Below are 24,101 nucleotides of genomic sequence, written 5' to 3'. Positions count from 1 at the left end.
TTTGTTCCTTTTTGTGGCTGAGTAATATTCCATTGTATATATGTACCACATCTTCTTTATCAATTCGTCTGTCAATGGGCATTTAGGTTGCTTCCATGACCTGGCTATTGTAAATAGTGCTGCAATGAACATTGGGGTAGTAATTCGTTTTGAATTACGGTTTTCTCTGGGTATATGCCCAGTAGTGGGATTGCTGGGTCATATGGTATTTCTATTTTTAGTTTTTTAAGGAGCCACCATACTGTTCTCCATAGTGGCTGTATCAATTTACATTCCCACCACCATTGCAAGAGGGTTCCCTTTTCTCCACACCCTCTCCAGCATTTGTTGTTTGTAGATTTTCTGATGATGCCCATTCTAACTGGTGTGAGGTGATACCTCATTGTAGTTTTGATTTGCATTTCTCTAATAATTAGTGATGTTGAGCAGCTTTTCATGTGCTTCTTGGCCATCTGTATGTCTTCTTTGGAGTAGTCACAGTCTTATAAGTTAGTAGTGGGTAACCTCTCCTAGAATCCAAGTTTTTGCTTTGTTCCTTCTGAAACGTTAGGGTTACAGCGTTGGCAATTCATTTTTTAATTCCGAAGCTGTTCTGCTTATAGACCTTCAGCTTTTAGAAATAAGAAACCGCATCTAATAGATGGTATTAGTAGGCAAGTCATGCATTGTTATTTTAGCCTGTCATTATTATTGATAGTTGTTCTACGTAGAGCTTATTTGAAGTGAACATACTTAATCATTTACATGGTAAGTACTACAGCTGTATTATTATGATATCAGTATTATTATGATATGATATCAGTATTATTATTATATCAAAATGACTAACATTATTGAGGTTCCGTGTTAGGAGCTTTATGCTCATTAGCTCATTTAATCCTCACGTCAGCCCCGTAAAGGGACTATTTTTGTCTGCATCCCACAGATGAGAAGAGTAAAGCTCAGGGAGGTTAAGTAATTTGAGTAAGATCACATAGCTATTAGTAAAGGGTGTTAGTAAGCTGGGATTTGAACCTAGGCACTCTTACTCTAGAACGTGTCTCTTAATTTTCTGGACTGTAGAAATGAAGATAGAGATAGTAAAAATACAAAGCGGTGAGAAAATGAAAAACTTGCACATAAAATTTGTAAGACTCACTCCAGAGTAGGAATCTAAAGGATTCTAGAGGATAAAAAGCAGATAATGTAACATGTGAAAATTACTTTGCTCAATGATGGTCATAGCAATCAGGGAAGAAGAAAATATTTAGATAGGTAGAGGATCAACATCAATGCAGGGATGCAGGTTAGTGTGATATTAGCCCTTGAGAAGGCATATGGTGTTTGAGAAGGTATGGGTGAGTCTGGTAGAATGCAGCTGCTGTGCTGAAACTTGCTTTGCAGTGGTGAGATGGCACGTGTAGGTGAAGCAGCTACTTAGATATCTCCCGCTTCCCCTGACCCCCAGTCCTGGAGAGATGAACAAGAAGGACAGTTCCCCACTTCAGCAGATTTTTTCAGTGTAGATGAAAATGGTCTATTTTGGGTGTAAAATACCCACAAAATATTTATGAACAAAGAGGTGCAAGGGTATGTCTGATTTTTAAAACTGTAACTTATATACTCACACTTCCCTTTAGTGGAAATGTCTCTGGGGACTACAAACTTAACCCGCTGGTAGTCATTGTGGACTCTCAGTCACATGAGCAGCGTTTTTGAACTCTCTGTCAGTGGTCACACACCCAGTTATAAACAGAATGGATCAATTTGTTAATGATAGTCTGGAAGAAATAAGTTAGTACCTGCAGTGTTTAATTGGATACTTGAAAAAACAAATCTGGTTTTAATTATTTATTTATTTATTTAATCTTTAACATCTTTACTGGAGTATAGTTGCTTTACAATGGTGTGTTAGTTTCTGCTTTATAACATAGTGATTCAGCTATACATATACATATATCCCCATATCTCCTCCCTCTTGCGTCTCCCTTCCACCTTCCCTATCCCACCCTTCTAGGTGGTCACAAAGCTCCGAGCTTATCTCCCTGTGCTATGTGGCTGCTTCCCACTAACTATTTTACATTTGGTAGTATATATAAGTCCATGCCACTCTCTCACTTCATCCCAGCTTACCCTTCCCCCTCCGTGTGTCCTCAAGTCCACTCTCTACGTCTGCATCTTTATTCCTGTCCTGCCCCTAGTTTCTTCAGAACCATTTTTTTTTTAAGAGTCCATATATATGTGTTAGCATATGGTATTTATTTTTCTTCTTCTCATTTACTTCACTCTGTATGACAGACTCTGGGTCCATCCACCTCACTACAAATAACTCAATTTCGTTTCTTTTTATGACTGAGTAATATTCCATTGTATATATGTGCCACATCTTCTTTATCCATTCATCTGTCGGTGGACACTTAAGTTGCTTCCATGTCCTGGCTATTGTAAATAGAGCTGCAATGAACACTGTGGTACATGACTCTTTCTGAATTACGGTTTTCTCAGGGTATATGCCCAGTAGTGGGGCTGCTGGGTCATATGGTAGTTCTGTTTTTAGTCTTTTAAGGAACCTCCATACTGTTCTCCATAGTGGCTATATCAATTTACATTCCCACCAACAGTACAGGAGGGTTCCCTTTTCTCCACACCCTCTACAGCATTTATTGTTTGTAGATTTTTTGATGATGGCCATTGTGACTGGTGTAAGGTGATACCTCATTGTAGTTTTGATTTACATTTTTCTAATGGTTAGTGATGTTGAGCATTCTTTCATGTGTTTGTTGGCAATCTGTATATTTTCTCTGGATAAATGTCTACTTAGGTCTTCTGCCCATTTTTGGATTGGGTTGTTTGTTTTTTTGATACTGAGCTGCATGAGCTGCTTATAAATTTTGGAGATTAATCCTTTGTCAGTTGCTTCATTTGCAAATATTTTCTCCCATTCTGAGGGTTGTCTTTTCGTCTTGTTTATGATTTCCTTTGCTGTACAAAAGCTTTTAAGTTTCATTAGGTCCCATTTGTTTATTTTTGTTTTTATTTCCATTTCTCTAGGAAGTGGGTCGAAAAGGATCTTGCTGTGATTTATGTCATAGAGTGTTCTGCCTATGTTTTCCTCTAAGAGTTTTATACTGTCTGGCCTTACGTTTAGGTCTTTAATCCATTTTCAGTTTATTTTTGTGTATGGTGTTAGGGAGTGTTCTAATTTCATTCTTTTACATGTAGCTGTCCAGTTTTCCCAGCACCACTTATTGAAGAGGCTGTCTTTTCTCCATTGTATATTCTTGTCTCCTTTATCAAAAATAAGGTGACCTTATGGGTGTGGGTTTATCTCTGGGCTTTCTATCCTGTTCCATTGATCTATATTTCTGTTTTGGGTCAGTACCATACTGTCTTGATGACTTTAGCTTTGTAGTATAGTCTGAAGTCTGGGAGCCTGATTCCTCCAGCTCCGTTTTTCTTTCTCAAGATTGCTTTGGCTATTCGGGGTTTTTTGTGTTTCCATACAAATTGTGAACTTTTTTGTTCTAGTTCTGGGGAAAATGCCATTGGTAGTTTGATAGGGATTGCATTGAATCTGTAGATTGCTTTGGGTAATATAGTCATTTTCACAATGTTGATTCTTCCAATCCAAGAACATGGTATATCTCTCCATCTATTTGTATCATCTTTAATTTCTTTCATCAGTGTCTAATAGTTTTCTGCATACAGCTCTTTTGTCTCCTTAGGTAGGTTTATTCCTAGGTATTTTATTCTTTTTGTTGCAATGGCAAATGGGAGTGTTTCCTTAATTTCTCTTTCAGAGTTTTCATCCTTATTGTATAGGAGTGCAGGAGATTTCTGTGTGTTAATTTTGTATCCTGCTTCTTTACCAAATTCATTGATTAGCTCTAGTAGTTTTCTGGTAGCATCTTTAGGATTCTCTATGTATAGTATCATGTCATCTGCAAACGGTGACAACCTTACTTCTTCTTTTCTGATTTGGATTCCTTTTATTTCTTTTTCTTCTCTGATTGCTGTGGCTAAAACTTCCAAAACTATGTTGAATAACAGCGGTGAGAGTGGACAGCCTTGTCTTGTTCCTGATCTTAGAGGAAATGGTTTCAGTTTTTCATCATTGAGAATGATGTTGGCTGTGGGCAAATCTGGTTTTTAAAATGATTGATTTTGAGAGACCCACAGTCTTCTAGACATGGGAATGACAGACTTTTATATTATGCGACACTTGTATTTAGCTATATATTGGTGTAGTTAAACATTGCAGTGTTTTAACTTATGTATCTTCTTTAAGAAGTGGAACATAATTGTTTGAACGGAAGAGTGGTACATGTTTCAAGACTGTATGATTCCTTTGTAGGTGGACAATGGAATGGAATAATAATTATTATCCAGAAGGTGGTTAATTTTTGAAAGTTGTGTATCCTTCCAGTGCACACATTAGTGTGATACTCTTGTAAATTCTATTTAAAATAGTATTCTTTATCTCAAACTGACAAGGTTATATTTTCTGTCTGTAGTCTTTTACCTTCCTAGTTGTGGTGAGTTTCAGAAATGATCTTTATTTGTAGTGAGTTAAGTACATTTCTTTATTATGGCAAATGATACTGTCATTTTATCATTTTAATATTTCTGTTTGCAATTAGGCATTTAAAATATTTTGTCCAGTTTTATTTAATAGGAGAGTTGGTCTGAATTGCTTAGATATTATTGGAAGAGGAGGTTAGAAATTGTTGGTCTGAGTTAATGTTGATTTGTGGACCTATGGATTTTAAAAAACGTTTTTAACAGTGTAAAGGAAACTAAATAGGAAAAGTCTCAGTATTATACCATTTAAAGTAATAGCAATAATATAGGTTATAGTACTTCCATTTTATTTCTATCAGCAGGCAAGAATCTCCAGCAGTTAAATTATAAAGAGGAGTATTCTAATTATTTTTCTTAACAGATGAATATCCTTTTCCATATGATGTGATTGGTTCACAGGGTTGCAAAACAGTTTTAGTGCCAGCTTCTAATATGTTTGCCAAAGAAATGTGAAATATTTGTTTAGAATATTATGAAATTTAACTTCAAATTTAAGAAGAATGAGGATCAGTCTGTTATTATTTAAATGCAATTTTAACTAGAAATTCTTTCACTAGGCGACCTTTTGAGGTCCTTTGTAGTCCAGAAGGATACTTTTGTGTTCCTGCTAAATTTATTTTTGAAATTAAACTAATGTTAATGTGATAGACTATATGATATTTTCTTTAAATCGTTGGTTTTAGTTTATCATATGTGTTGTTTTGTCTCTTTAGGAGGGGGTCAATGCTCAGTACAGCCATATTTGTCTATGCTGCTACATCTCCAGTGAATGGTTATTTTGGAGGAAGTCTGTATGCTAGACAAGGAGGTAATTGATGAGTTACTGCTTTGTATTTTTAATTATAGATGTTAATATTACACTGTGAGGTATATGGAATTTAAAATGTGCAGTACAGCCATTGTAAAGTCCTTTGTTATCCCATTTCACATAATCTCCACCATACCTATTATATGTTCTAATTTGCTTTTATGGAATCCTTGCATTTTATTTCCTAAAATTATGAATAATGAATAGATTTCTCCATTGTCCACTGTGAATTAGCCCTGAGGAACATGTAGGAGAGAGTGTATTTAAGTTATTGATACTATTTTGCTTTCAGGTGCCTAGTTCCCTAGTAGTGCTCCATGGGATGTTTCCACATAGAATATATAGCTTCATAGCCGAATGTAAAGGCATGTTTCATGGTTTATGGATAAATGCCTGGACAGTGAAGGAGCATAGGAAGGAAATCTGTTGACTTCTGTTGACTCTTAAATACTTATCAAAGGACATGCACAAAGATTTTCTGTCACAATCTTTTGCTAAGAGAGCTTCATCTTGAATACCCCCTTCTTTACTATCGTGACCTGGAAATGACGGGGTATACATGGATGATATGAGGACACCACTCCTTGGTGTTTCTTTCTGTGATGGCATTCAGGGTTTTTAAGTTCCTTTTTTTCCCCTGTAATTGTTTGGAGTCAGAAACGTGCTAAAAGTAGTAGATTAGCATATTTTAGTTTATGAATGACGGGTTGTTGAAAGACATTAAAATTATATTCCTAAGGATAGAGATTTCTTAATGTGATTTTCCCAGCCCATCCTAAGCAGTGTCGTCATTAGGGAATCCTGCCTTCTTTTAGTAGACTAGACATATCGTCTGTAGGAGCTCAGAGCATTAAAATTCCCTCAGGATATCCTGGTTTACCATGGTTTTTTAAAAAAATTGGTCCTACCAGACTTAATGTGGTGTACACCTTCAGCAGAGATAGTTCTCTGGATTGCCTGAGGGAGTATCATTGCAGATTCCTGACTATTTTAGTTAGCTGTTCAGTTTCTCTGTTCTATGTCTAGATATGGGAAATGAGCCTTAGCACACAGGTCTACCATCCTGAGGAAATAAGGATGCCTAAGGTAACTCCTACTTTGAATTTAACCTGAAAACTAGTTAGGCTAAGAATTGTACAGTTTATGACCTCCAAAAAAGTCTCCACAGCAGAAACAGATTACTCAAAACAGGAAATTTATTCATCCTTGGACATAAATTTGCTTTTAGTCCAATTGCAAGTTAAGAACACCCAACCAAACTTTACTATACTTATTCTTGAAAGTTGACAGAGTTCAGACCTAAGCCTAGGAGTATCAAATCTTACCAGGAATAATCTAAAGGTTATTTTCTGATTGACAGTGCCCTGAGGAGGTCTGATCATGTCCTGATATTTTGTCTGAGCGATCCCTAAAACCAGGTGAATATAGAGGTCAGCCCAGAGAATCAAGGATTCTTCAGGTTATCTCAGGATCTGAACTACAGTGGAGCTCAAAGACTTCATACTGTCCTCAGTGCACTGGATAGTGCTCCAGACCCAATTTAAAGACCAGAGTCTCCAAGGGTGTTGGGGAACAGTAGGAAGCACAATGCAGATGCCTGGGCCACTGATTGTACCCAGTGGAACGTACGTGGGATTCTTTTTGACTGTTGGAGGGAAAGGGAGAAAGAGAGAGTTGAATATAGCTGAATATAGAATTTATTAACCCGTGTCTGAATCTGAGAAGATAATGGAAAGTGCAGGAAAAGAGAATGCTAGGAAAGAGTTGGAATTTAATAAGAGAAATAATCATTTTAATTAGTTCTTACCATTTTTGCTTTGTTCAAATGCTGAGTATTAGTTTAGAAAGGAGGGGTTCTTGAAACGTACCTGAGAAAGAAATTAAATAGAGGCAAAAGTTCAGAATCAAGGAGTTTTTCTGCAAGAATGTCAAGATCTGGGGTAGTAATTCTTATGAGACAGATGTTTGAAAAGAACTTTATATAGAAGAAAATAAAAATTAGGATATTGCTTGTTTTTCCTGTAGCACTTTCTGTTTGGGTCCTGTTGCTTATGGTTGTGGGGCTGAACTTTAATAGTGATCCCATGTTAAATCTTTACATTACGTTCCTGAGCAGTATGAAGATGTGTCCCGGAGGTGTGCTTGCTCATGCGCTCTGCTGGGTTAGAAAGCTAGCTCCTGTTGTGCTTCTGGTCATTATGAACTTGATTAAAAAATTTTTGATTACATAGTTTAAAAATTCTTTCCTTGGGTTATTTAAATAATAGATTCTCAGTAAATAGAATTTTGGCAATACAAAGAGGTTCAAAGAAATAGTAAAACTTATAAATATTTAGTTCTAATTGCTGAGAGGAAGCTCATGCAACACATTCTATTGATTTTTCCTTTTGAAACATAGAAATGAATTTTAATATATGTTTATAATCATAGAGCTAAGAGTAAATTTAGGGAACGTTAACCCAGGGGTTTTTAAACTTTTGTTTGTTTGTTTAAAGCAGTGTAACCCTCTTTTCAAATGGGAGCATATATGACACTACAATGTGTGAAACTGTTGAAAATGAACTTGTTCTGTTGAAGCAGGGCTGGAGGACCTGGGCCCTTCCTTTACTGGTGACTTCATGGGCACCTCTTAGAAGCTCCAGAACTCCAAGTAACACCTAGGTGTTTGAAAACACCTTTCTAGGCCAACTTGTAGCCCAGAAAGATTGAGTGGTTTACCAACGTTCACAGCGGTTCAGTGGCAGAATCAGGACAAAACACCAGAATATTTTACCATAGTTCATTGCTCTTTTCCAGTACACCCACATCAAAAGCGTGTTTCCACTAGACATACTTGAATAGTTGGACTGGTCTTTATTAGCTGTTGTTTTGAAACAGCTATTAGGATGTCAAATTTAAGTTCTTTACATTAAAATTTTAGATAATTTGGTACTAAATAACCACCTTTTAAACATTAATATATGTCTCTCTGTCTACCTAGCTCTCTGATTATTATAGTTTCCCTTTTGTTTCAGGAAGGAGATGGATAAAGCAGATGTTCATTGGTGCATTCCTCATCCCAGCTATGGTGTGTGGCACTGCCTTTTTCATCAATTTTATAGCCATTTATTACCATGCTTCGAGAGCTATTCCTTTTGGAACAATGGTGAGTTGCTTGCATCTTACCTTTAAACTGAAAGAGTGTAAGCATTCTCTAATGTGAGGCCTGCTGTCTCTCCAGAGAACCTCTTAACTAGGAGTTCTGCTATTTGCAGCCAGTCCCTACCCAGTCCTGGAAAGTTAGGTAAAGAACAGTTTTTCTTGATTCTGTCAACCAATAAAGTGAAAGAACAGCTAGGGATAAACTGGTGAGTTTATTTTAGAAGAATGATGACACACAAGCAACATGGGTGTTTTAATGTGGTAGGTGAGTGCAGTGGTAGGAAGTGAAGACTCTCCATAACATTTTTTTTTTTTTTGGTAATAGTGTACTATTTTTAGAACCTTATGAAAGCATCTGTATTAATATTGATAATATATGTGCTATAGATATTAAAATCCTATCTCATATCTTACCTGTTATCACAGAGTTTGAAATGTTTTAGATTATTTAAATATATTAAAGCTAAAGCACAGAAATACTGGCGCTTTACACAGTTAACTCACAGTCTTCAGATTCTTCCTGTTGTCTTTTTACTAGAAACAACTTTAGGCCTGGAGTAGACTTTAGTCTTAATGTACACTTTGCAAACTTGCGCACATATGTACATATATGTATGCGAGTTGGAAGGTGGTTACTGCTTTTCAGAGAGGCAATTAACTTGGTTAAGGTCATACAGATAGTTAATGGCAGAACTGTAACTGGAACCCATATCTCCATCTGAATTTTAATTGTTTTGGCTTTCTTTCTATCGTATGGGAGTTATTGAATGGTTTCACAGAAATTCCAGATGATTGGTTGTTTTACAGAACAGGTTTTTCAAAGACACCTTGCATATATATTTTTACTAAGTCTTTCATATTTTTTATTTAGGAATATTTTGCAGATTGCTTCAAAATTGAAAGCTTTTGTTTGTTTTTTGTTTTTGCAAGGCAAAGTAACTGATAAAGGTTAGGAAAGGGTAAAGTAATTAATTACATTCATTAATTAACTGGAAAAGAATTTGCTTCATAGTAGTTCCAGGCCATCAGGAAGTATATAGAGAGATTCAAGTTACTTCTTAAAGATGATCTGCTGAATTAATTACTTTCATAATGTTTTAAAAATTAAAATTCTGGTTCTGTTATAATTTTTATCATAAAGTTTTGAATTTGATGTGGTGAAAATTATATGCTTTGTTTCACTAAAATTATAAATTTTACCACTGTGTAAATGGGGTTTTAAATGTTAATATTCACTGTAACTTGCCTTTAGATAATTTAATAATTACTAATTATTCAAATACAATATCAGACTCTCTGCTGAGCCAGAGATGGTTTGTAAAATTGATCTTTGGCGTATAAAAGACTGGCTGTTGGTGCTTATCAGCCTCCTACAATGTCATGGTCTTAATTTGCATTCTAATTTATAATGAGGGAGTGCTGAGTGAAGGGCATTCCACTGCCCTCAAGTTTTAATCAGGTGTGTGGTCTAACATTTTTTGCCTCTTTTTAAGAGTATCAGAACTTGTTTAGAACATGAAATTTAGGAATTGATGTGAATGTTTGACCTAGTTGTCCATTAAGTGTTTTAACTACTTAAACTTATATTTTAAGTTATTTGACTTGTTGACATTATAAAGGAAATGGTTATATATTCTCACAAACTCCATGGTTCTCAACCGTGGGTACACATTAGAGTCACTGGGGAGTTTAAAAAATTTCAATGCCCAGGGCTTCATCCTATGCCAATTTATCTGTCCTGCTTTAAACCCAGTCTCTACTATTTACCTGATTCTGGTTCCCAGCATCTGAGGATGGATCTGTCAGCTGAAAAGCTCCCAGACCACATGTGTCTGAGAAGCTGGTTCTTCTACTAAAATAGCCTAGTTTGAAAATCAGAGTCTTCAGATACTCTTATATGCTCTTCCCGAGGCCTTAGCTCATTCTGTCCCCCATTCCTTTGATCTCTTGGACATTGAGCCTTTTCTCTGGTGATCTTAGCTCTGGTTCTGTTTTCTCAGAGATTCCACAATTGAAGGCTTAATCCAGCTGTAGTCATAGTGACTTCAGCCTCTGTCTTGCCCTACAGAGGCACCAGAACAATGGGGATTTTGCCCACTTGGGATCTGGAGTCTTGTCAGAATACTGCTTTTGTCCCCAGGACTAGCCCAAGATAAGATTGAAAATGGATGAAATTTGTCTCTGGACCCCACATTCTCTGCTCATGTGTACCTGATTATACATAAAAAGCCATTAAATCCATGCCAGATTAAACTTGTTGAATAATAGTCAATCTTAGCAGGTTAATAAAGGTAAAAGAAACATAAGTAGAGGGTGGTGGTAGTAATCTCAGCTAATGTCTAGTAGTGTGCCACGCTTAAGGCATGGCTCCTAGAGAGTATTACAAAACAATGTAAGAGAGCATTTAAATGAAATTTGGGGTCAGAGACTGTTTAGAGATGAACATACCTGTTTCTGAAGTTGGTGTGTTCTGGCAGAGGTACTATACAGAGAGTCAGAGAGAGTGTACTTCAAATTAAATTGTATCTGGTAAGGTAAAACCTTTTTCCTTTGGAATTTGTTCAGAAATGATTTAGGTGTTATACCCAGAGTTTTTGGTCCTATGAGAGTTTCTTGGGAATGAGGAAGGGTTTGCCAGGATATTCTGAAAAAAACATTTTAGGCATCAAGTCTTTTGTGGGTTGTAAATCTCAGATTCTTAATTTAATGTTATTGGAGGCTTTCAGAGGACAAAGAACCAAGTTGCAGAGTTTTAAACTCAGAGGCAAGGTAGCATAGAAACTAATAAACTTTCTAATCTAAATATTATTCAGTTCAGAATGCACTGATAAATCCTTGACTTATCATACTTTATGGTTTTGTCTCTTAATGGGTAGAATAGTTGATGGAGAAGTAACAGGGGTCATGAGCCATGTAATATTTGTCATCTTGAGGTTTGTTTTAGCTTGGGAGGGGAATCATCAGAAATAGGCCCGAGGTTTTAGGAAATCAGATTTCACAAATATTTAGGGAAATGCTCTCTCATGACCCAAGTCTTGGGCCATAACTGGGAAAATGGCTTGAGAATTTGAGGTTTTCAAAAATGAAATTCATGGGGACTTCCCTGGTGGTCCAGTGGTTAAGACTGCGCTTCCACTGCATGGGGCGCAGGTTCAACCCCTGATCAGGGAACTACGATCCTGCATGCCGTGTGGCGTAACCCGCCCCCCAACAAAATAAAGAACTTCATGATATATAATCAGAAATTAACACAATGAGGAAAAAATGGAGACAAAGAGTAATGGATACATGCTATTTTGTGATCTCTCAAAGGTTGTGAGAAGAGTACAGTATACCTAAGTATGAAAGAATACTAAAGTCTATAAAAATAGTGTTAGAAAACCTCCGTTTCCTAACCTGAACTCTTGACAAGTGCTAAGGCTAACAAAAGGATTTTGTAAAAATATTTTGATAGCAAGACCAAAGGCTCATTACATGGGATCAGTGATGTAACAGAGTAAAAGAAGAATCGCTCTATCTCATTCTTTCTCTTTTTATTTTTCATCAAATAAAATAACCTTCAAACAAGAAAAGACAAGAGGAAATAATCCCTGATAAGAGGGAAGTGAAGCCTTAGATAAGGGGATTGATTGTACAGGAGTACCCAGCTGCCTTAGTAAGTTTAGTTGCTCATATAACTGATCTTTTAGAGATACTGAGAGATCATGATGATAAGTAATGCTTGAATAACTGTGTAAGACAGAGGCAAATTGTTTTTCTAGAAGGAAAATGAAGAAAGTGGATTCTCCCTTACAAAACATAGTGAACTTGATGTTGATGAGGCACAAGATTTTAGAATGTGTTATTAAAATTTACTTTTTAAATCACAGGAAGTAATGAACATTAGGAGCTGTTATGGATTCATTAAAACAAAAATGCCAGAACACCTTCAGTTCCTCTCTTCGGTAGGTTTTAGCAAGACTAGAAGAACAAAGAGCATAAATAAAGTATTATATCTTGTTGGACAAGATGGAGAAATGTGGGTAGAATAGTACAGTCAGGTAAACATGTAAATAATTATAGAATTAAAGTATTGGTATGATATTACCCATAATATGTCACATACTACCTTTTAGTAGAACATGACAGATACTCTTGACTTTGACCTATTCAAATCATTGTTGATGACATGTAAAGGCACAGTGATCTGATGATTAAATTGAACAAGGACATGAGATGGGTGTGGGGCAGGGACTAGTAATATGGAATGATGAAGACAGCATCTAAAATGATCTCAACTGACTGAAGTGATGTGCCATATCTAACAAGATGAGTTATAGTAAGGACAGGTACATTTGCGTAGCATTTTGTACTTTACAAAACACTTTCACACCCCTTGTCTCACCTGGTTTTCAGAAGAACTCAAAGAGATAGAGATAGTGGTATGCATTATCCCGCTTTTACCAAGCAAAAAACTAGGATTCAGTTTTTCACTTAAAGTCACATTTTCTTTGTTGTGGTGCTGGTGGTGGTGATGATCTGTTTTAGTTTTTTTTTCTTTTTTTCCTTTCTGCCCGGAATTCAGATTTATGCCGAGAGCAGTGAATGAAGAATGTTTTATGCCTTTTTTTGGTCTGTATGTTTTTACAGCTGTATTGAGGTATAATTAACATATGATAAATTGTATCTATTTAAAGTGTGGCAAGCTTTGATATATGTATATATTTGGGAAACAGTCACCACAATTTTAAAAAAGTTATTTATCAAGTCCAGAAGTTTTGTTATATACCTTTGTAATTTATCCCTTTTTCCTCCTCCTTCCTTCCCGCTTTCTTTTTTTAATCTATTTATCTATTTATTTATTTATTTATTTTTGGCTGTGTTGGGTCTTCGTTGCTGCGTGTGGGCTTTCTCTGATTGCTGCAAGCAGGGGCTGCTCTTTGTTGCGGTGTGCAGGCTTCTCATTGCGGTGGCTTCTCTTTGTTGCGGAGCACGGGCTCTAGGGCGCGCGGACTTTGGTAGTTGTGGCACGTGGGCTCAGTAGTTGTGGCGTGCAGGCTCAGTAGTTGTGGTGCACGGGTGTAGTTGCTCTGTGGCATGTGGGATCTTCCCGGACCAGGGCTTGAACCCGTGTCCCTTGCACTGGCAGGCGGATTCTTAACCACTATGCCACCAGGGAAGTCCCTCTCTTTCTTTCTTTCCTTTTTCTTTTTTTTACTTTAAAAATTTTCTTTTTCCCTTCCCTTTTTCATTCTCAGGTAACCACCGGTCTGCTCTCTGTCATCTTAGATTAGTTTGCATTACCTAGAATTTCATATAAGTAGACTCACACAGTATGATCGTTTTTTGGTCTTTTTTCACTCAGAAAATTATTTTAAAAATCTCTTGATGTTGTTGCATATATTAATAGTTTTGTTCCTTTGTATTGCTCAGTAGTATTTTATTGTAAGGGAAGTACCACAGTTTGTTTATCCACTTACCCAGTAATGAACTTTTGAATTGTTTTCAGTTTTTGGGTATTACATACAAATCAAGCTGCTGTGAGTATTCATATATAAATCTTTGTGTGGACATATTTTTTGAATCTCTTGGATAAATAACTACAGTGGAATGACTGAGTCATATTATAGCTTAACTTTTCAAGAAACTATTAAACTTTCCCAAAGTGGTTTTGCCATTTTACATTCCCACTAGCATTGTATTTATAAGAGTTCCAGTTGCTTCACATTATCCTCAGTACTTGATATGGTCAGTCTTTTTAATTTTAGCCATTATAGTGGAAGTGTAGTGTTGTCTCATTGTGGTTTAAATTTGCATTTCCCTAATGACTAATGTTGAAGATATTTTTGTGTACTTATTTGCCATCCATATATATTCTTTAATGAATGTTTAAATCTTTTGCTTATTTTTTATAGCTTGTCTTGTTGAATGGTAAGAGTTCTTTATATATTGTAGATACTAGTCCTTTGTCTTATATGTAGCTTGCAAGTATATTCTCCCATTTTGTGGCTTGTCTTTTCATTCTCTTAAGAGTATCTTTTTTTTTTTTTGATGGTTTTGCCCCACATCTGCTTGATATTACTTGGGCAAGTTGGGGACATGCTTTTTTTTTTTTTAAATTACTTAATTTATTTTTGGCTGCGTTGGGTCTCCGTTGCTGCACGCAGGCTTTCTCTAGTTGCGGCGAGCAGGGGCTAGTCTTCATTGTGGTGTGCAGGCTTCTCATTGCGGTGGCTTCTCTTTGTTGTGGAGCACGGGCTCTAGGTGCGTGGGCTTCAGTAGTCGTGGCACGCAGGCTCAGTAGCTGTGGCTGTTGGTCTCTAGAGCTCAGGCTCAGTAGTTGTGGCGCACAGGCTTAGTTGCTCCATGGCATGTGGGATCTTCCCAGACCAGGGCTCGAACCTGTGTCCCCTGCATTGGTAGGCGGATTCTCAACCACTGCGCCACCAGGGAAGTCCAAGGGTATCTTTTGAAGAGCAAAAGTTATTAATTTTGAAGTCCAATTTATTGATTTTTTTCCTTTTATGATTTGTGCTTTTCTGTCCTTTTTAAGAAATCTTTTGCCAAATCAAAGATCAGTAAGTTTTCCTCATATGTTTTCTTCTAGAAATTTTATAGTTTTCGCTCTGAAATATAGGTCTATGATCCATTTGTAGTTAATTTTATATATTGTATGAGTTAAGGGTCAAGGGTTTTGTTTTGTTTCGTTTTGCTTATGGCTCTTCATTTGTTCTAGCACCATTTGTTGAAAAGATTACTCTTTCTCCACTGATTTCCCTTAGCACTTTTATTGATAATCTATTGACCACGTATCTATGTGGATCTATTTCTGAACTTTTTTTTCTGTTGCATTGATTAATTTGTTTTTTTGGGATTTTTTGATGCCAGTATCACACTGTCTTGATTATTGTAGCTTTACAGTAAGTCTTGAAATCAGTTCTTTTTCAGAGTTGTTTTGGATTTTTTAGGTTCTTTGCATTTGCATGTTAAGTTTAGAATCGACTTGTCAATTTCTACAAAAAACCCTGAGGTTTTGATTAGGATTGCATTAAAGCTATGGATCAATTTGGGAAGAATTCACATCTTAACATTATATTAAGTCTTTTGATTAATGAACACAGTATATCTCTTGACTTATTTAGGTATCTTTACTTTTTCTTTGTAATGTTTTATAGATTTTAATATTTAGGTTTTGTACAGCTTTTATTGAAATTACCCCTAAGTATTTCATATTTTTTATGCTATTTGTAAATGGTATTTTTTAAATTAAAAATTCTGATTGCTTGTTGCTAGTGTATAGAAAAACAGTTGATTTTTGCATGTTGGCTTTGCATCCTGCACCTTTGCTAAACTCACTTATTAGTTCTAATTTCTTTTTTGTAGATTCCTGAAGATTTTTTTACATAGATTGTCATGTTGTCTGAGAATAAAGACAATTTTATTTCTACCTTTCTAATCTGTATGCCTTGTATTTCTTTTTCTTGCCTATTGCACTGGCTAGAACCTCCAGTACAATGTTGAATAGAAGAGGTGAGACCAGACTTCTTCTCTTGTTCCCAATCTTAGGGGGAAAGTATTGTCTTGTGCCATCAAGAAATATTACCTGTAGTTTTTTCATAGATGTCCTTAATCAAGTTGATGAAGTTCCCCTCTATTCCTAGTTTGCTGAGTTTGTTTTATTGTGAAGGGAGGTTGGCTCTTGCAATGATTTTTTCTGCACCTTTTGAGATGATCTGTGATTTTCCTCTTTTTAGTCTGATAATATGGTGAACTGCATTGATTGATTATTGAATCTTAAACCAATCTTGCATTCCTTTGACAAACCTCAATTTGTAATATAGCTGGATTCCATTTGCTAAAATGTGTTGCTTTTTGTTTTGAACCTATATTTATGAGAAATATTGATCTGCAATTTTCCTATAATGTCTTTTTTTATGGTTTTGGTATCAGGATAACGCTAGCATTATAGAATAAGTTTTTAACTTCAAACCCAGTGTTTCTTCTATTACAGTATTGAAGTTGCCCAAGAAACAGAATGGGGAGTTATTAATTAGCATGTTGAAAATAGCTTTAAAATAGATAGGCTTCTTATAAGCATTTGTGTTTACGTTGGCAATGTCCTGATTGTTAGGTTGATTATTGTCGACATGCTTAAATTGAGGCTAAATAATTTTTATATAGAAGTAAAGGCATAAAATGTATAAGGTAGAAAAGGAGTCATAAAAATTGCCTACTCTGAGCAAGTGTCAAGGAAATGCATAAACGTAATGACTGACAAGATGATATGTTTTCTGAGAATCACCTTACCTATAAGCAGTTACTGTCTATCATCCTCAGTAAAATTTATATCCTTTAGTATATTCCATAATAGCCCATCTCAGGCTGCCTTTTCCCTTTCCATTCCACTCACACCACAGATTTCCTTAGAAGGCCAGTCTGGAAATGAAGATAGAATAATAGTCACATTCTTAGTCTGTGACTGAGGTTGAGAATAGTTGACCAGTTGGTACATCTTTGGGGTGTTAAGCAGTGATAGGTAGTACTTGTTTCTATCTTGTTCTCATTGTAGCTAGGGGAGGCCCTCAACCTGGAGTGAGTCCTTCCTTCCCCGTCCCTGTTTTCACTTTTCATTGGTCCATGAACAGAGGCTAGGAAGCTCTAGGGGTGGGCCCTGTATTAGTTTGAGTTCCAGGGTTTTCACCAGTGTATTAGACTAATGGTTTTTTAACTCTTAGTTGTTAAATTGCATTTTAAACGAAAGCTTAATGCAGAAGCCCAATAAAGAAAACAGATACAAGCTTGATTCTGTTAGTATAAATTTTGCAAATTCAGGTTTTTAGCATTCTAAATTTAATGAGAGCAATAAAGTTGCGATGGATGCAGATTTAATACCAAGGGGTACAGGTAACATTCTTCTTCAGTAACCAGTTTGTTTGGTTGAATATCAGTATTGAGAAAAATCCTGACTTCTCGGATAATTTAGTTCCATGTGACTTTTTTTTTTTTTTTTAATAGCTTGCCTTGCAGTCTCACAGTATTTTTCAAGTAAAGTCATCTAGAACTTGGACATAAAGGAGTAGGAAATTGGTTTCACAGTTCAGTCACTAACAGTTTCTAACAAACTGCTCACATTTTTTATCATGTATTAAAAAGTCAGGAAAAGGGGAAAAAATTAAATGCTAAACAGTTGATATTGTCTTGATGAGACCGTTTATAGGTTCCTTTGTTGACTGCTGTTATGCTTTGATTAAGCACACAAGGCAAGATATGCCCTCATTTCACCTGCCACTTAATTGCTTGTGACATGCATGTGCTGTAGTGCACTTGCTTGTAAAGCTTTTAGTGAGCAAGTATGTGCAGGCCTGAATTGGGTCGGGGTGGAGGATGGGGAGGGAGAACAAAAGACCAGTGTAGCATTACAAGCCTTCCTAATCAATGACACGTTTACTAGGAGTCCAAATATATACACAGAGATAGCAGGAGAAACTTTATTCTGAGGTTTGCATGAAAATGAGTTGATTGTGGTATCTCCAGCTATTAATATTTGGTATAGAACTAATTTGAGTGTGTATATTTTTATTACACTTAAAAATATTATTTAAAAAAAACTATTTTCAAAAGGATATTCAAATCAAATGCTTGTGGAATTCCTGAAAGTCTTCAGCAGGACCTGAGGTTCTGTGGAACAGTTTGAAGACCACTCTGCTAGACCATTGTCATTCCACATAGGAATGTTTTCTCCAGCTTCTCTTCAATCCTTACCTGAAATTAGAATTCTGGTAAATTAAGGGGAAAATACATAGGTCTCTATCACAGTGTGTTAATATTTATGAGTTTTATATGCTTAATGAGAGCAAAATAATAATTTAAAAAGCAATCAACAATGAATAACAAAAATTGAGACAGAATTCACCCCCCAAATATGAGGTATGTATAATTCACAATATATCGTAGTATTTAAAATATCTTTAAAATGTCTGCTTATTTTTTATGTTTCACATATTCTTGTTATTTATATGGGCAAAAATTCATATTTTTTAATTATTTATTTATTATTATTTTTTTTTTGCGGTACACGGGCCTCTCACTGTTGTGGCCTCTCGCGTTGCGGAGTACAAGCTCCGGACGCACAGGCTCAGCGGCCATGGCTCATGGGCCCAGCCGCTCTGCAGCACACGGGATCCTCCCAGACCAGGGCACGAACCCGTGTCCCCTGCATTGGCAGGCGGACTGTCAACCACTGCGCCACCAGGGAAGCCCAGAAATTCATATTATTAGCAGGTCTAAACTGAGACACCAATGATTTGCCTTCCTGAGTCTGAGCTTTAAAATGGCATTTCAGAACTCTCTTAACTCTCATACATTTATACAAGTTTTACCTGAAAGGAAGATGATAATACTCCTTGGCTTGTTTAACACACACAAGCACACATAAGGATATAATGAAGATGCAGAGTTTTCACAATGTTGCTTCAAAATAGATTCTTTCCTTCTCATGTGATCACTGTGAATTTTCTACCCCACACCTCTTCATTTCTCTCAGTCAGTTTCTTCACAGTTTTCATTCAGCTTTTCTCTCACTTTTACTTTTTTTTCCCATCAAGGTACATTTTATTGAGTTTTTTTAAAATTTAATTTAACTTTTTTTATATACAGCATGTTCTTATTAGTCATCAATTTTAAACTCATCAGTTGTATACATGTCAATCCCAATCGCCCAGTTCAGCACACCACCATCTCCACCCTCCCTGTGGCTTTCCTCCCTTGGTGTCCATACATTTGTTCTCTACATCTGTGTCTCAACTTCTGCCCTGGAAACCGGTTCATCTATACCGTTTTTCTAGGTTCCACATACATGTGTTAATATACGATATTTGTTTTTCTCTTTCTGACTTACTTAGCTCTGTATGACAGTCTCTAGATCCATCCACATCTCCACAAATGACTCAATTTCGTTCCTTTTTAGGGCTGAGTAATATTCCATTGTATATATGTACCACAACATTTTTTTAAATTAATTTATTTTATATTTGTTTTTGGCTGCGTTGGGTCTTTGTTGCTGTGCACGGGCTTTCTCTAGTTGTGGTGAGAGGAGGCTACTCTTTGTTGCAGTGCATGGGCTTCTCATTGTGGTGGCTTCTCTTGTTGTGGAGCACTGGCTCTAGGCACACAGGCTTCAGTAGTTGCAGCACATGGGCTCAGTAGTTGTGGCTCATGGGCTGTAGAACGCAGGCTCAGTAGTTGTGGCTCACGGGGTTAGTTGCTCCGCGGCATGTGGGATCTTCCGAGACCAGGGCTCGAACCCATGTCCCCTGCATTGGCAGGCGGATTCTTAACCACTGCGCCACCAGGGAAGTCCCTGTACCACAACTTCTTTATCCATTCATCTGTCGATGAGCATTTAGGTTGCTTCCATGACCTGGCTATTGTAAATAGTGCTGCAGTGAACATTGGGGTGCATGTGTCTTTTCTGAATTATGGTTTTCTCTGGGTATATGCCCAGTAGTGGGATTGCTGGATCATATGGTAATTCTGTTTTTAGTTTTTTAAGGAACCTCCATACTGTTCTCCATAGTGGCTGTGTCAATTTACATTCCCACCAACAGTGCAAGAGGGTTCCCTTTTCTCCACACCCTCTCCAACATTTGTTGTTTGTAGATTTTCTGATGATGCCCGTTCTAACGGGTGTGAGGTGATACCTCACTGTAGTTTTGATTTGCATTTCTGTAATAATTAGTGATGTTGAGCAGCTTTTCATGTGCTTCTTGGCCATCTGTATGTCTTCTTTGTAGAAATGTCTGTTAAGGTCTTCTGCCCATGTTTGGATTAGGTTGTTTATTTCTTTAATATTGAGCTGCATCTCACTTTTACTTTTGATTTATTAGAACCCCAAAATGTATAATTGAAAGAGATCTTAGAGGTGATTCAGTCCTATTCCAGTTTTAGAAGTTCAGAGTGAAATAATCCTAACCAGATGCTGGCTGGAAAAGAGCTCGAGTGTGTCTCCTTGAGTGTACAGATTTATATAAAGAAAAAAAATCACAAAAATAAATTTATTTATTTATTAACTAACCACTTTGGTTCTAGAATCTCTGTGTGGTCTTCCCTGTAACTTTAGACTTTGAATTACTAATTGGGAGAAAAATACTCATTATTTTAGTAATACACATATGTACATAAATAGTGATATTCTTCTATTTTTAAGATCCTAAGGCATTGTAGAATAGGAATGAGCAGACAGATTGAGACAGGCAGATCTGAATTGAAATCTTAGTTCGGCCACCTGCTAATTGTGTGATCATGGGAAGTTACTTAGCCTCTCTTAAGTCTCGTTTTCTTCATCTGTAAAGTAGAAAAATAACATGTGTAAAGGTCCTTGTGCATATTAGGAGCTCAATGAAGTGTAGGCAAGTAAATAAGTTGGTTATAATGATAAAAGATAAAGGATATGTTAAAAGCATGACAGCTGAAAGTGAAAGGAGAGGAAAAACGGACTGTAGTAGGGACAGTATGGAAGAATAGGAAAAATTGGGAACTACAGTAGATAGGAAACAGTTCGACTTGTATTTAGTTTAATTCTAATATTCTAAAGCACATTCTTTTCCTATTGCCATTAGTATATATTCTGCACAATTTTAACCCATATTGAACTTAAACATTTTCTCTTGTGATCAAATTGTATTTACATTTTTAAGTGTCGTTTTTACTTGTTTTTATTAGTGTTATTGTTCTCTGAGTAATCACACATATTTTAATTTAATTTACAGGTGGCCGTTTGTTGCATATGTTTTTTTGTTATCCTTCCTCTAAATCTTGTTGGTACAATACTTGGCCGAAATCTGTCAGGTCAACCGAACTTTCCGTGTCGTGTCAATGCAGTGCCTCGTCCCATACCGGAGAAAAAATGGTAAAGAGAATGCTAAATTTTATGTGATTGCTTCTCACAATATATAAATTCCTAAGGCTATTATGTATACATAATTTTTAGAATTGGCATGTATTTATAAGTTTAAACTTAAGAATTTGTCTTTTTACTTTTTCCTTCAATTTATATTGCTAGAGGTAGTAATAAATGATATGCTTATTTCACTTTTTTGAATATTGGTGCCATTTACAGAGAAATCAAATGCTTTGGTAAGTACACTAGTGCTAGGGTGGGACCTAAAGCGGCAGCCGTTGTATAACTGCAGTCTATAAACCAGATTTGACCTGCTGCCTGTTTTTATAAATAAAATTTTGTTGGAATATAGCCATGCCTGTTGACATATTGTCTGTGACTGCTTTTACAGGGTGGCATCAAAGTTGAGTAGTTATGACAGAGACCGTATCACCTGCAAAACCTGAAATACTTACTGTCTGAACCTTTACAGAAAAAGATTGCCAACCCCTGGCTTCTAATTTCACTTTCCTTTCCAGATATTTTATTATTTGAAACAACATTGACTTATAGCCATAGATTTTGTATCAATTGAGAGAGGAATTAGTAGTGAGACCAATTATAACTTACTGACCTATGTTCTTTACCTTCACTTTTGGGATAGTATAGAATCGCTCAAATACATTTTTCACATTTTATGCACAAAATGTATTTTTGAGGATCTCCCATAATTCAAGATTTAATCCTGACAAAGGATGACAGGTATTTCTGTTTAACAGCTAAAGCGATTCTTCTATTGCAATAGTGTAAGCATAGTTTATAGTTCATTTGACTGTTCAGCTTTGAAATAGTGATTCTTGATGGATTTTTAACTTGAGATGGTTTGTATTTTTTCAGCTTTTGGACATAAAATGAGATGTTACTAATATGTTTATATTTCTAATTTTCATAATTCAAATTTGAACAAAATGTGAACTCATTATATGTTTTGCTTTTTAAGATTAGTAAATTGAGGACTTCCCCAGCAGTCCAGTGGTTAAGACTCCACCCTTCCACTGCAAGGGGTGCGGGTTCGATCCCTAGTGAGGGAACTAAGATCCCATGTGCCGCATGGCGCAGCCAAAAATAAATAAATAAAAAATAAAATAAAATAAAATTAGTAAATTGAACGTTTTAGTGCTGATTTATGCTATTCTGCATTCTTTATTTTCCTAATTCTTACTTGCAGACATAAATAGAACAGTCTTACTGTACATTTGTTTTATTCCCCATCTCATAAGAATAGCTATATGGTAGACTCTACATATTCATAATAAGGGATATATATTGAAAAGCCTCCATTCCTAGATATTTTGCTATATTGTAAGTATAACTTATGTTTAAGTATTTATATAGTCTTTTGTAGACTTGGAGGTATGTAGACATTTGCAGAAGTGGAGGCTGAATAAAATAGCCCCGTAGTGTAAAGGAGAATGATCTGTTCTAGTCCTAGGAATTGTCCGTGTTCTTTTTCTCTAGGATTGGTGCTTATGAGAACTTTTGTAGTCTGTTTTTTAAAGTCAGTTTTATCTTCAAATCAAGATTAGACTGTTAAGGCTCATTGATACCCTAACGTTTGTTCCTTTACCCATTACTGGGGAGGATAAGGTTAAAGGAAAAGCATAGAAATCACAAAAGTTCCTCTGGGTCACTAGGGCTGGTGAAGGAGAGGAAGGAGCAACACGCGACCTTGCTAATAACCCTGGGTCACATTTAGGTGTAGGAAGGCTCGCGCGTCTCTTCATTTTCTTTATATAGTTGTATGGGAACCAAAATCTGAATACTAGATCTGGCGGGCATGTCATTTTTAACCTCTGTGGATCTTGGCTTTCTATAAAAGGAGGAAAGAAGACTAGACTTTAAAATTTTTTTTTTTGGCTCTCAAACTCATTTTCTTCCCAGTTTTGTAGTTTGTTCATTTCAGAAATAGTAGTTTACTATCTTTTATGTGCCACATACTGTGCTGGACACTGGGAATACCTAGATGAATAGCTTCTGCATGCCAGGGTTTATAATCTAGTGAGGTATTTAATTAGACAGTACAGTATAGTGTGGTAAGTGCTGCCATGGAGTTACGTTCAAGAGACAGTGGAAGAACCCACCTCTTCTTGGGAGACCCGAGAAAGGCTTTATGGGGCGAACACTTGAGTCAGTGCTCGCAGGAGAGAACCGTGAGACAAGGGAAGGCATTGCAGGTGGAGAATTACCGATTGCAATCAGTAAGTGTTGAGTGAATGAATGAGGTTTGAATTTTATTTTTTATTCATTCTTTAACTCCTTTTATAACTCAGAACCCATAATACCTTAATTGTGTGATTCATAGGAGAACAAGTTACTGAACCAAGGAAAGCATGAGCAAAGAGATTGGCAAGGCCACAATTTGGGAAACATTATTTCAGATGCAGGGGGGTCTCAAGACTTTTCTTTCCCTATGGCTTTCTGTAAGGTAAATGACGAAAATTTTTAGAAGTTACCGAAAAGTATAGAACAAGAGCAAATACTCATAGTTTTTCTTGAGCTCTGCCAGTCGCAAGTATTTGTGTTCCACAAGTTCTTATCTCGGCCTTTAATGCCAAAAAGAATTTTGACTATAACCTATGGCTAATTTGAAGTCCCCTCTCAGTATTGTGCCTCTTTGAATTTTTGGTTTTCTGTTTACTGGTTTGTTTCTATCCTTTAGATTATTTTTAAGTACCA

General features: G+C 36.3%; 1 protein-coding gene across 7 annotated transcripts in view; it reads left to right on the top strand.

Moving 5' to 3' along the window:
• TM9SF3 (transmembrane 9 superfamily member 3) overlaps nt 1-24,101 on the top strand; it is a 76,702-nt gene that overhangs the window by 32,168 nt on the left and 20,433 nt on the right. For 5 of the 7 annotated variants that reach the window (XM_089897965.1, XM_089897963.1, XM_089897964.1 and 2 more), the window contains exons 8-11: nt 5,274-5,368; nt 8,383-8,513; nt 12,379-12,453; nt 21,256-21,395. In XM_089897965.1, the coding sequence (XP_089754091.1) occupies nt 5,274-5,368; nt 8,383-8,513; nt 12,379-12,453; nt 21,256-21,395 (441 nt within the window). The remainder of the gene's footprint in view (nt 1-5,273; nt 5,369-8,382; nt 8,514-12,378; nt 12,454-21,255; nt 21,396-24,101) is intronic. The other 2 variants (XM_089897962.1, XM_022569207.2) reach the window with 1 other exon arrangement.

The sequence above is a fragment of the Delphinapterus leucas genome, chromosome 16, assembly GCF_059928025.1.
Source record: "Delphinapterus leucas isolate spDelLeu-1000000601 "Yukka" chromosome 16, BTC_Dleu_Yukka2, whole genome shotgun sequence".
NCBI classification, from domain to species: Eukaryota; Metazoa; Chordata; class Mammalia; order Artiodactyla; family Monodontidae; genus Delphinapterus; species Delphinapterus leucas.
Note: the sequence above shows the minus strand (reverse complement) of the source record. Positions and strands in the feature narration are given on the sequence as shown.